The 14316-nt window shown below is 45.3% G+C and overlaps 1 protein-coding gene across 3 annotated transcripts in view; it reads left to right on the forward strand.

Moving 5' to 3' along the window:
* Positions 1-14316, forward strand: part of TULP3 (TUB like protein 3) — a 498377-nt gene that overhangs the window by 286931 nt on the left and 197130 nt on the right. The window contains exon 5 of one of the 3 annotated variants that reach the window (XM_085652317.1): positions 19-144. The exons of the other annotated variants lie outside the window; for them this stretch is intronic. Within the exon in view, the coding sequence (XP_085508443.1) occupies positions 19-144 (126 nt within the window). The remainder of the gene's footprint in view (positions 1-18; positions 145-14316) is intronic. 3 annotated transcript variants of the gene reach the window in all.

Consider the following 14316-nt stretch of genomic DNA (forward strand, 5'->3'; position numbering starts at 1 on the left):
GTGAAATGTGTGTTCCAGTGTTGAGGCAGTGGGCGAAACGAAGCAAAGAGGCAGGCACCGATGCAGATGAAGAAAGTGTAGGCGGCAACCACAACTCAATACTCTACGTCATGTCCAATGCGATGTATAGAGAAGCAGAGTCAGGTTAGGATCATGGTCTTAGATTGGTATGATTATAAATGTTTAATTTGTCCTTGATCATAGGTACTGCATATTTTAACAGAATGGTTTATTGATTGGTTATGTTGGAAATTATTTCAGTGAATTCCAGGGAAGACTTTTTGAAGAGGCAGAAGTTGCACCATAGCCATCAATTTCCTCTGCTAATGGTGCACCATACTTTGTAATTTGGTTATCGTTCACACATGTGATAAGTGACGAATTTATTATACATTTCAAATTTATTGTCAAAGTGCATAGTTGATTACACCAGTAAACATAAAAGAAATGGCAATAAAAATTCTGCAAAATGTTCACGAGCAGATGCAGTATTCTTTGCTCATTCATTTAAATTTAAAAACCCTGAAATGCATGTTAAAAATATTTCTGAGGAAATCTTGGATATTAAATGTATATGTAAATTCAAATGTCGGTATGTGAACTTAAAGTGTATTTTTAAAAAATATCAAGGAAGTTAATGGGTATTATACAAGAAAATTCATTGTGACGCTGCATGGCCATGTACTTTTCTGCTAAAGCGTTATTTTAGCGGCCCGGTTCAGCACGGCCAATAAACATAACAGTCTTCGGCTATCCATGTAACACTGCAAACCTATGTGTTTCTCTAACAGGGAATCACATAGGTTTGCGTAAAGGATACCGTAAAAAATCTGGGTGTGTGGCTGGACAGCGCACTTACCTTTCAGGCACAGGCAAAACTAGCGACGGAAAGCCGCTGCTCTGGTTTTTTGACTTTCATACACGCCAAGTCATCGTCCAGCCTACCATCCTTTCTAGACTGTACTATTGCAACTCTCTGTATCTGGGGGCCAATAAGGCAGGCATCACTATATTACAGAGGGTACAAAATGACGCTGTCCGATCCATCTTTGCCCTCCCGCGGTCTTGCTCCACGTCCAAATACATACATAAACTACCCTGGCTCCGGGTGGAAAAAAGAATTGCATTCAAATCTCTGTGTATTTTCCATGCTCAGGCCCCTTTCATTCTAGCCAATCTTCTCACTCACTATATACCAGAACGTGCCCTCCGCTCATCACACCAACTACTGGTTTGCACCCCCTGTGTCAGAAGAGCTCGGGTGGGCGGCCCTTCATTCCGTGCTCTGGCTGCATCTCTTTCGAATGCTCTGCCGATCACCATCCGTAATTTGCAAGACCGTAAGGTGTTCAGGAATGCAGTCAAGACTTGGCTCTTCCCTTGATTGCTTCCTCTGTCTTTGTCCCGCCTTTCAGTCTTTCCATCTGCGGATCCAGCTCTGGGACACCCCGTCGCTGGGGCAGCCATGTGCTTTACAAATCCGATAACATAACAGTGTTCCGGATATTGCTGATATGGTGTGTGGCCTCTATTTCTCCACTGTGGCCTTTGTTCTACCTTCAGAAATTTCCATAAACTTTACTACCCTGATGTTAAGCTGTGTAAATTCTGGGTTGAGTGCAGCAATAAGAGCTTGCCTGCATGTTCGAACAACTGCTTGATTGAAGGGGCCTACAGCATCCTTCTGTGACCTGATAGCAGAAACAGAGAATGTGCATTAAGGTTTCTTTTTCTGTACCACAAGGTCTGTAGTTTGACTGGGCTGGTTTTTGCAATGGGGTCATTTATCCCGGGTTGGCTGGATACCTAGGCGAAGGCGCATACATTTGAGTTTGAGATCTGCCACACTTCTTGCTTGCATGGAAAGAAGTGAAAACCAAAGGAAATGATGGACGGAGTGTTGAACATTGCAAGCACTCACCCCCAGTCAACTGATCTGGGTTTAATCCATCACCATTCTTTAGCCCACTCTGCCACCCCAGTTCAGACATGGCCATATGCAAATCAGTCTGACCCTGTGCCTCATGGGAACAGTCCAGCCCGAACTGCCAAGCCATGTCTTCCCTGGACCGGAAACAAGCTTCCTAGGACCGGTTTCTGGCATTTCAGCCGTCTTCAGCCAGGCTTGCTTGAATCCAGTGGCAAAGTGAGCAAGGGACTCACGTCTCAGCATACCTTGCCAACTTATGGCGAACAAAGCAAAAACCAAAGGAAATGATGGACGGAGTGTTGAACATTGCAAGCACTCACCCCCAGTCAACTGATCTGGGTTTAATCCATCACCATTCTTTAGCCCACTCTGCCACCCCAGTTCAGACATGGCCATATGCAAATCAGTCTGACCCTGTGCCTCATGGGAACAGTCCAGCCCGAACTGCCAGAAGTGTGGCAGATTTGTTACGTTTTTTTTAAACTTAGCAGGTGAGATCCTAGTGCTCCATAGGTCAGAGGATTGTAGCGACTGCAGAGCATTGGTAGTTGTAGAGAGATGGCGCTGATGGCAGACATGCTGGGTTAAGGCTCCGGCAGCGGCCATGAATCTCGCCTGCTACATCGTGCCTAACTGACTGACTGCAAATCAAACCTGGGGCTGCCGGAACACCATGAGAGATTGGCAGCTAGGTCTCAACTGGCCAAATATCGCACAGAAGAGAGAAAACACGCCCTGAGTGGTAGCAGACCAATAATGAAGATGGCGACCGCCGGACTCCGGGGATGAAACCTGCCCCTGTGGATCAACTCACCGGACTCCGGTCACGCGTCAGCCCCCCTTGCGGGAGTAGACGGTACCACGGCAGCAGTAAGGGAGGTGAGGAGCGGAAAATAGCACTCCGCCCCGTGGCGGTCGTCCATTGGCACCACTCAGCGGCCCGGACCCTCACCCTGCATCAGAGACCAGAGAGTGCAGGAGCGTGGCAAGACTCTCAAATCACGGACACGCCGCACGGTACAGGCAGCCGGCGCTAGAGCTGTCATACAGGACACAGCTCTCACACCATCTCTCAGAGAGGGCGGCAGAGCCGGAACAGAGTTTACTTTTGTGTTTAGTCCCCAGTGAACTCTAAAATTCCAGGGGAAGCGTCCCTGCCACCAGCTAGCGTTTCCGGAGGCTCTAAAGAAGAGACCCCACAAGAGCTGAATATTAGTTGGAAGCACAGTGAGCCGACGCAGGGCAACGCTCCCAAGCTGCTTGACTCTTAAGATGGCGGCCGTCCACGAGAAGACTCTGGGGCTATGAATGGAAACAACCCAAGGAGCTACAGCACGGCGTGGCCCCCGAGACCACTGAAGGGCATGTCCTAGGCTGATGAAGCGAAACCCCAAAGTCACATATCTTGGCAAGGACCAACTTGGAAGAGGCATTAAGGATTCCTTACCTTAAGATGGCTGCCAAGCTACACTCCCCTTCCTATCCTACCACCCTTGCCAGCTCCACCAGCCCGTCTCTAGACTCTAGACTTTTTGTCCCTTCCTGATTCTCATCTTTATCCGACGGAGTCCGAAATGTATGACTGATTCCCGGTTGAGCTGCCCCAACAGCCAGAGGGGAGACAGGCTCTGGCACACCGCTATGACTGTCACCTACCCAGCCGGACCTCGGACTTATGTCTCGTCTCTTTCACCGCTGCTGACTCCCTCTCGTGGACTCCCTGTTCTCCCTGGCCTTTTTTTTTTCCCTCTCTTCTGTGGATCTTGTTTTTTATGGCCGCTAATAACTCCTGTATTGAATTTGTAACCTCTCTGAAATTGTTGTGATTATTTTTGTAACTTGTAACACAATGTTTTCTTATGTTAAGCGCTAGACCTATTTTTTTCACCGATGTCCGGTGGAGCTACCTGATAGCTATAGAGGAGATGGCCCCATTGGCCGTCACCTACCCAGCCGAACTTTGGGCAGACTTTCCTTCATCTCGCCTTCGCCCTCTCACACCTTTACCCATCCCTTTTTCCCCTCTATGCTGTATTTTCTCGTCCCCTATGCTTTTTAAATGTTTTTCCGTTGAGACCTAGCTATTTGACCGATGCCCAGTGGAGCTACCTGATAGCTATAGAGGAGATGGCCCGCTTGGCCGTCACCTACCCAGCCGGACTTTGGGCAGACTCTCCCTCATCTCTCCATTCTATTTCCCTCCTACCACTTTACTCTACCCCCTCTCCCTTCTAAGCTTCATTTATCTTGTCTTTACGCTCTTGAAATGTTTTTCTAGTAATTGATGGAACTGGTAACTGATGTAATTTTGTAACTTTGTGGAACCTTATGTAAAGCGCTCTGATACCTCTGGGTCTAGCCAGCGCTATATAAAACTTCAAATAAATAAATAAAATAAAGAGCATCACAGAAACTGTGCCTGGAGGTTGATTTTGAGTTTGGCTGATTTATTTCAAGCGACGTATACTGCTAAGTATGTTGTCCTCTGTCATTCTAAATCTGTGGCACATTTTTAAGAAAGAGCACTTTGTGGCAATTGATTATTTTGATAAGCCGAATTCTAGGTGTAGCTGGGCCTACGATATGTTGTCTGGGAGTTTACGTACTGTACAATGCGATTTTGCAATTAGCAGGTCCAGCAGCCTTGCCAACTTCTTCCCTATCATTATTTCACAGCCATATGAGATAGATGGTAGCAACTTTGCCGCCATAGCCTTCTGAAGAGGACCTAAAATGGGGCTTTGTAAAAAATATGAATCCTTCTACCAGCCAAGATCCAGGTTGGTTTATTTTCTTACTGAATTTCACCCGTTCTTTTTTTTTTTTTAGTTAAGTTCTAGTTTATTCCACTTAGTCTAGCTTAAGAGAGTGTCTAGAAGCTGTTGCAGACCTGCATGGGTCATGCTCATCAGGAGAAGATCGTCTGCGTATAACATGTGGGTAAGGCGACGCCCCCCTAGATTTGGTGGGTGTGTGTTTATGGAGCTCAGTTCTATGACAGGCTTGAGATATAGATGTTAAAAAGAAAGGGGGCGAGCACACACCCTTGTTTCAGTCATGTGGTGGTGTACATTTTCTGGGAAAGCTTTGTGCTATCGTCCAATTTAAAGCGCAGCCAGGTTTCAGTATAAAGAAGTTGGATGGCTCTCATGATCTTCAGCGATATCCCGAGGCTTGTAAGCTTTTCCCATTGTAAATTTTGGGGGATCTTGTCGTTTGACTGAATGAATGGGCATTTATAAAGGGTTGTAATACTCCTCGGAGTTTCCTGGTGCAATGCACCTGTGCCAACGCTCACATAGAGGGGCTTAACCGTTTAGTCTGGATTAACCAGCCATGTCTTCAGTCTCTTCTTAAACTGAGAAATGTCTGTAGTGCTCCGAATCTCAGAGGGAAATTTATTCCAAGCTGACTGCCCTAAAAAGGAGAAGGATCTGCCGGCTGCCCTAGCGCACCTGATCTTAGGAGTGCTGGCTCGAAGAGGTTTGGCTGAGCTAAGGCATCTAGAGGGAGCATAAAAACCAATGTGTGCCCTGAGGTATCCAGCACCTGTTGAATTAAGGACCAAAACGAGAGTCTTCAATAAGATTTTTTTTATATTGAGCCAATGTAATGCCCTCCAGTACGGAGAAATGTGTGCTCTCAGAGGCATGCCCAGGAGAGTACGTGCTGCTGCGTTTTGGACCGCCTGCTGTTTGTTGATGAGGTAATCAGGTAGGCCCAGATTCAAAGCATTGCCATAGTCCAGCCTTGATGACACCAGCACCTGTCTCACCTGTTTCCTGGCTAAGAAATACAGAAATAGAAACTTTCTTAAGACACACAGTAATCCAAAGGAGGACCCCATCACTGAATTCACCTGCGGTAAAAAAGAAAGGCAGTTATCGAATTTGATGCTTAAGTTCTTCACAGAATTCACTTGATGCCCTCGGCAGGGGACTTCGACGGCCAGAAAGATTACCATGTTTCTTGGGCCTTCGCTCCAAGAAATAGCAGCTCTGTTTTGTCTGCATTACATTTGAGCTGATGGTGTGTTAGCCACTGTAAAACCGCTGACAGGCAGGTTCTAATTTTTCCACCAGGCAACCCTGCGTCTCAAGCACATGAAAACAATAGTTGGGTTTCATCAGCATAAGAATATTTTTGCTCTCTAGGCGTCCGCAAGTAGAGCAAGGTAGATGTTAAATAAGGTAGGGCTCAGAGCAGAGCCCTCGGGTTCTCCAACTAGCAATACTTGTGGTCCAGACGAAAAAGGAGGAATCCAGACCTCTAGCCAACGTCCTTCAAGGAACGAGGCCAGCCAGTCCAGGGCTTTGCCGCCAATTCCAATAGCTTTGAGACGGGGCAGTAAAGCGACATTGGGTACCGTATGAAAGGCCACTGAAAGATCTAACATTATCAGCAATGCCTCTCCCACCCCCCTGGAGTCTAAGGTACTCCTGGTGTAATCCGGCACCTCCACTTGCGCCGTCTCAGTACTAAAACATTAGCGAAAGCCAGAATGAGTAGGAGAAGTAAAGTGTTGCTTTCCCGGTATTCGGAGAGCTGAGAGTTGAGAGTGGACATGTTTCTCCAAAACGTTTGACAGAGCTGGAAGCAAGGATATAGGTCTGTAGTTAGATAATTTGGCTGGGTGTGCTTGAGAGTTTTTGAGCAGAGGCAAGATTTTAGCCAGGCCTGGGGTACCAGTGCTGATGACAGAGACTCATTCCAGAGTTTTTTGGCTGGAGGGTTAATAACTCTTATGCCAAGTGCCAGTACACTGGGGGGGGGGGCAAGGGTCTGCTGGAGAACCAGACTTGATGCTTCGAATAGCTTTCAAGGAAACTTCAGAGAAGTGGGATCAAATTTGGAGAGAGACCCTGTGGAATTCTGAGGATAACTTGCATAGATACTGTCTAACATGGCTCCCTCCGGCAACATGCTAGGGGTGAGTTTGTCCTGGATATTCTTAATCTTATCATGGAAGTATTGTGCCAGCTGTTCACACCATGCAGCTGATGGGTCTTGGCATCTGGAACTTGCTTCTAGGGACATAAAGTTTTGCACAGTTGAAACAAAAATTCTCGTGATTCGTTCCAATCTAGTTCAATTCTATCTTCCAGATAAGCTTTCTTTGCTAATCTGACCTCCCTCTTATATTTCTTTAAGGCAGCCTTATACTGAGCTTTAGAGATGGGGCTGTAAAGTGTCCACCATTGTCTTTCTAGCGCCTTGCACTGTTTCTTGCCTCCTTTGAGAGTGTCATTGTATCAAGGACATGAAGGCTGGACTGTACGTGAGACTCTCTTGATTTCTGGCACTAGATCCTTAGCAGTGTCTCCAATCCAGTATCCAGGATTGCTTCCTTAAAGTCGATGAAGCAAGCTTATAAAGTTGATTTTGATTTGAAGGCCTTCTCAATGCAGTGTGTCAGAGCGGCAAAGCGGGATAAAGTTCCCTGGCCGGTACAGAATCCTACTTGATTCCATGAGATAAGTACCCGATTGTCCACCCATTCTTTCAGATCTTGCAGCAATATGGTTGCGTAGTACTTGGAGTTGATATTGAGCAGGACTATTGCATGATAGTTAACTGGATCACCTCTCTTTCCCCATTTGTAAATTGGGTGGATTACAGATCAGTGCCAAGAATCTGGAACTACCAGGTGGAGGTTCACAATACTAAAGAGAAGGCAGAAGTTTTTTGCCCATAGTTCAGGTTAATTTTACACAGGGCGAAAGGGAGTCCATTCGTCTCTGAGGTGCCTTCGATTTGAGTCCTCTGTATTATAGTTTCTATTTTTTTTTTTTAATTCTTCTCGACTGGGTCTTGTTCCCTCTTTGGCTGCCTCGTCCTGGATTTTGCCTTGACCAGAATTGTTTCCTGAGGTGGCGACCCTTCTTGTTTAGTCCATGGGCATTCTCTAGAGTTGAGCTGGGGTTGGTCTCCAGCCAGAAAGCAAAGAAAATATTTCACTGTGCCAGTCCGAAAGCTGAACAATAAAAGCCTCTCCTAGCTCTTATTAGTATTCTGCAGATAGTTAGTAGAAATGGCCCCGGGGTGCTTAAAATATAACTAATGCTTTACACTTGATTTTTGACTGTCAGCCCTCATCCTCTCTTCTTTGGCTTTCTCTAGCAATAAGACTTGCACTTGCTTCCTGACAGGTCATATGTAAAAACATATGAGCCAATCCAGTCGCTTCCCGAGATTTTTTGGCGTATGCTATCCAGGGGATCAAAAGATTATCACATGCCAAATAGTCTAAAACTATCCCTAGTAAATTTTGCTTCATCTGAACTCCATATAGATAGCCACAAAAGAATTGGCCAGCTACAAATCGCTCAGAAAGTCTAATCCTAGTTCATTGTAGCAAATAAAGCTAGTGTTTGATACGAGGGCTGACGATACTTTCAGACAGAATTGATTGGAGGGAGAAAATCTAGTCACCCAAGCCCTATGTATGCTCCATAAGTTGCTATAGGAACACATTGTGCAGAATATATTTGCAAAAGGAGTGTGAGAACCCGCTCTCCCTCGAGTGATGGAAGACTTAACAGAGAACCCACTGCACTGGAGAACTTGGTCATACTTTGTGTAATATGCGCCGACCATGTCCCAGATGAGCTGAAAGTTTCCCCCAGGTAAGGAGCTTGTGCTTAATAGCACTTAGATACCCTCTGTAATAGTTAAGGGTCACATGCTTTGGGCCACAAGTCATTATAAAAGACATTCAATAAATGAATTGTTATAAATGTTTATGCTACCCTTAAGGGGACGGTTGTATTTTTATTGCACATGGATGCACTACAATAAAATATGAAGATCAGGTACCTGCAAATGGCTTTCCATGAAGTCTAAGAAAAAGAAGGAAATGTAGCAGTGAATGCATATTGGTACCTAGAGAGCCTCTGTTTCCTAGCTGATAAGACCATTTTATCTCCCTTTCTCATAACTGAAATCATATCATGTGGTTAAACTTCTTCATTTTACATTGAAAAAGCAGTACTTTTGAAAACCACTAGATAAAGTGATATACGCTATTCACAAAAAATTAAGTCCCACCTTATCTTCTGTGATGATCTTAATATTTTCAACTATTATGTTATGGCAGTTAAGGGATTGTTCAGGTGCTTTGGCAGACATTTGATCAGTAGAAGACAAGAGACACAAGCACTTTAAAGGGCATATTTTCTTGCACTCCATTCAGCAGGTCTAGAAAGACCTACAGTACAGTTCCCTAATTTTTCAGGTCGTTAATTTGGTTGTGTGCAATATATTGATGCATGGCAGTGGCTGAGTTTGAGATTTCTGATCCTGGATACTGATGGTATTTGAGGAAATTATCCTTGGGTAGGTTTGTAACACTGGCTTGCTGGTTTTGCCAGTGTTTTGGACCAGAGTAATATTGGTAGCAATATTGAGCACTGGCACTGTGAGAGTCTGATGTAGGGTTATTGTGGTTGTGTAATTATGTAGATGAGCTGCTAAGATTTGTGGCATTGTAAGGGCACTGGCAATATTGGCCCCATTGCAAAGGCAATGGCATGGTCAGTAACCTTGTGAGGCCATGGAATGCATAAGTGGTGAAATATAGTGACATTCGTGGTAGAGCTATATGGCACTAGCAGTGTTACTAATGAAGAAAGGGTACTAAGGGCCAGATGTACGACGGAGATTTGCATGCGCAAACAAGTCTTAGACCAGTTTGCGCATGCAAAAATCCTTTTGGCCATGTACAAACCCTATTTTGCGACTCGCAAAAAATTGCGACTCGCAAAATAGTGTTTTGCGATTCGCTATTAGGAAGGGGCGTTCACTGCCTAATAGCGACCCCAAATGCCATGTATGACTGTTTTGCGACAGTTTTGTGCAGTTTACCACCCTTCACAGAAGGGTGGTAAACCACTCGCAAACGGGAACGGGGTCCCTTCCCCTTTGTGACTGGCTCTACAAATATTTTTTAAGGGCAGGCAGTGGTCCCAGGGACCGCTACCTGCCCTTAAAAAATTAAACGAAAACATTTCATTTTTCTTTTTTTACATGCATCCCGTTTTCCTTTAAGGAAAACGGGCTGCATTAAAAAATAAAAATAAAAATAAAAACGTTATTGAAAAGCAGTCCCAGACATGGAGGTCTGCTTAGCCCAGCAGGCTACCATACCTGGGAGGGACAGCCATTCCTAATGGGGTCGCAAATTGCGATGCCTCATGAATATGCATAAGGCATGCAATTTGCGACCCCCATTGGGAATCACAATCGGTGTCGCAGACACTGTTGTACGTACCAATTTGCGAGTCGCTATTGCAACGCAATTTGCGAGTCGCAAATTCCTTGATTGTACATCTGGCCCTAAGAATCTTCGTGGCAAAGATGCAAGAATACTATCTTTTTTGGTGCTGATGTAAATCCATTGGGCTTTGTAACAATTACCTGCAGCACCAGTATAAGTAATATAAAAGTGTGTCTCTATACTAGTTAAAGTTACAGATAATTTGGTTCTGATGTACCCTGCTAGAATTTAGCATCCCCTGTCTACAGCTGTAGCCAAGTTGCAACTTCAGAGCACACAACCACTTTCTTCAGTATCAGGATATACCTTTAGATTATACATCACTGATGTGGGAGCACTAATCGTAAGTACTGTCATTGTAGATGGCACTGTTGAAAGGGTCTATGGATGCCAGTGAAGTTTTGTGAGTAAAACAGGCACAATTCTACATTGTAGGTATGTACTAGTTAACCGTATTAAAGCAAATTACAGTTTTGCATTGCACTTTATACAGATAAGCTCTTTGAGTTGACACTGCTGAAATATAAATACCCTGCTCTGTCATTAAAACTATTTTAATTCATGTACCCAATTTTCTGAGTACAGAAATTATTAATATAATGTATTTTATTTATTTCGCTCACACAAAAATAGAACTTTGGGGCTGAAAAACTTAAACATTGGCTAGAAAAAGGATGTGCCTTCCTAGTGGACGTGATTGTGCCTTAAGTAAGTGGTTCGAAAGAAACATTAATATTACCAGCATGTGGCATGACTGCTGCCTTCACATGTGCCACAGCTTCTTGACCAGAATTTCACAGACCCTTAAGGGTTTAACAGATTCCCTAGTACTGGAATTGTCACCATAGCATTGCCTTCTCATTTTCCGTGGGCATTTGAATTGCCATTGTTGTTCTTGCGTACATGAGAACAGAACAGACAAACCTGTTAGCTATGTAAATAAGGGCACTGCTTTCTGCTTGTCAATAGTATTTTGTAAACTGACATTCCAGAGATGGTCCTTAGTACAAATGGGACTTTCTTGTTCAGACATCTCAATTGGCATCACAGGAGTAGGATGCTAATATACATAAATATGCTGCAGTTGGCTGCAAACATCCCCCTGGATGTACAAAACTTTGCAGCCTTATAGCACTCTTTCAAGCTCGTTTTACATTTGCTTCAGAGAATCAGTGTGTTATGTAAATCATAGATATGTAAAAAAAAAACAGAATGAAATATTAAGATTACAAAAGTGGCTTCAGTTTGGCAAAGCATTGGAAAATAACATGAGTAAAATAAAATGTTGACTCACTGGGTTGCATTTTTCAGCTTGGTACTTAACAGGTAAAGCAACAGAGTATTCTAGGATTTACTCCAAGCACTGCATGGTTAATAGGTAAGAATTCTAGTATGGGCAGTGGGACAGGATGGGCATTTTGTACCTGAAGGACGTTTGGCAGGGTGAGACACTGATGTCTTTTCAGGAGATGTGGGACCATTACTGCCTCTCCCACACGCAGTTCTTCTGCGATCTCCTGCTGCGTCATGCCCTGCTTGTCCATATCTCATCTGATGCCCAAATCCCTGAATGCAATCCTCTTGAGACTAAACTGTTAATGGCGAGGTTGGGCAAGGGGGCCTTCTCAGCACTGTACCCCTCCCTGATGATCAATGCAACCCATAATTTCCTCCCCCTGAGACACAGATGGGAGGACTGGGTGGGGGACTTGGACGATGATGACTGGAGGGAGGCATGCTTTGCCCCTCTGGAGTTGGCGATTTTCTCGTGCCCCTGAAGGCTTCAGATTAACTATCTTAATGCGACGTATTTGACCCCCCAGCGGATGGGCCTTGCCGCCCAGGCAATGTGTGCGAAATGCACACTACCAGTCACTGACGTCTTTCATATGGTTTGGTCCCGTTATGTTAGCTTGGATTTGCATAGCGCATAATCACGGGCAGGTCTCTTAGCGCTTTGAGAAGGTAGCCAAACCAACCAGCAGTTAGACGCAACGCTTGGAGGGATTTGATGCTGTGTCCAGAGCCTCCCTAAAAGGCAGAGTATTGAGTTGTTTCCTGAAACGGAGGAGTGCGGGTTCTTTGCGGAGATTTTCGGGCAGAGGATTCCATAGTTGGGGGAATTAAAACAGAAAAGACTCTACCACCTTTTGATGTGGTTTTGAACCGGGGATGGACCAGGAGGCCTGCCTCTGACAATCGAAGTGCACGTCCTGGCATGTAGTGCCCTAGGCGCTTCTTGATGTAAACTGAGGCCTGGCTGTGAACAGCTTTGTGGGTGATGCAGAGGCCTTTGAACTTAGCTCTCTGTTTAATGGGGAGCCAGTGCAGTTGTTGCAGCAGGGGGGTAGCGTGAGCTCGTCTGGGGAGCCTGAAAATCAGCCTCGCTGCATCATTCATGGTCATCTGCAGCTTTTTGATAAGTTTCTCTGGGAGACCCATATATATGGCATTGCCATAATCTAGTCTGGACACGATCATAGCTGACACAACCATCTGTAGTGTGGCTGAAGAGAGGAGCGGGGCAAGTCTCCGCAGCTGTCTCAGTAAACCCACACATGTTCCAACCACGGCAGAGACTTGATTAGCCCTAGAGAGGTTGGCATCAATCTTGATGCCTAAGCTTTTTACAACCGGGGCTGGCGTAGGGGTGGTGCCCAGCTCTTGTGGCCAGAAGAGGACACTCCCGGGATTATTTTTAGAGGGCATGACGAGGACCTCAGTTTTATCAGGGTTAATTTTTAGCGAGTTGGCTGTCATCCAACTGACCGTGTATCTGAGTTTTGCACATGGGCGTGGGCTTGAGGGGAGTTATTGATCTGGAGAATCAGTTGTGTCGTCATCGTGTGGCTGGAGGTAGATGTTGAACAGGAGAGGCAACAGAGCTGAGCCCTGGGGGACACCACAGGTGAGTGCGCCAATGTTCGACACCTGTTCACCCAGTTGAATCCTTTGAGAGTGACCGGATAGAAAGGATTCGAGCCATTGGTGTGCCAGCCCACGGATGCCCAGATCGAAGAGTTGTGCCAGAAGCTGCGGGTTACTGACCGTTTTGAACGCCTCTGACATATCCAATAGGACCAGGGCGCTCTACTTTCTATTATCGGCCCTGAGCCTAAGTTTCTCCAGAACTGACAGCACCACCAGTTCTGTGCTGTGATGGGCCCTAAAGCTGGCCTGCCGTACCTGCAGTAGCTGTTGTTCCTCAGTAAATGACGAGAGTGTTTTGAGAACATGTTGTTCCACTACTTTCGCCAGGAAAGGGAGCTGGGAGATGGGCCTATAGTTCTTTAAATTAGCTACATCTGCCCCTGTTTTTTTTATTAGGGGGATAACCCTGGCTTCCTTCAAGCTGGCGGGCATGCAGCCTGTCACCAGGGAGCGATTGAGTAGATCAAGGATCTCCCTCTTCATACCGGAAAGGGCCATTCGAAATATCTTTGGGGGACAGGGGTCCACCGAGGAGCCCGATTTAACCCGTCCAGCCCTGTCTAATTTTTGGGGTGGGGTCAATAGATATTTCTGAGGTACTGTGCCGCTGCATTGACTGGGCCCTAGGATGGCCCTATTGGATCTCCTGGAGGAAGCTAAAGGTCTGAGATCTGAAAGGACGTTAATAGGCATAACCTCCTTGGTGGCCCTGCAGGACATTTCCCGCACCTGGAAACTGACTTAACCCCCTACGTTGGCAGCATGGCGAAAGGGGTACAGCCTGGTGTGTGCACCAGGAAAACCCGAGCTACGAAGCAAGGGGCGGTCCTCAAAACCATAAGATATGGGGTGGATGGTGGGTGTATCATGAATTGTTGATGTGATCCTATTGTTGGTTATAAATATTGACATTATGTCCCATGCTCTGTAAAGAGGGATCAAAATGATACGTGCTTGTTGGTGGTTGCTACTGATCACTGTTAAAACTAATAAAATGTGGTTATTAGAATTCTAGTATGGGAGTAATTAAATATTAAGTTTGTAGTAAATCAAACTTAATTCAATCAATATTGCCACTCGATCATTTATCTTGTAGTAAGGACAATCTTGCATCTGAAAGTTTTCTGTAGATGTTGTACTGGTAATTCTAAATTAAAAAGCTTCAAATCTCATCAGAATT

Source organism: Triturus cristatus, chromosome 4_1, assembly GCF_964204655.1.
Source record: "Triturus cristatus chromosome 4_1, aTriCri1.1, whole genome shotgun sequence".
In the NCBI taxonomy this organism is placed as follows: domain Eukaryota; kingdom Metazoa; phylum Chordata; class Amphibia; order Caudata; family Salamandridae; genus Triturus; species Triturus cristatus.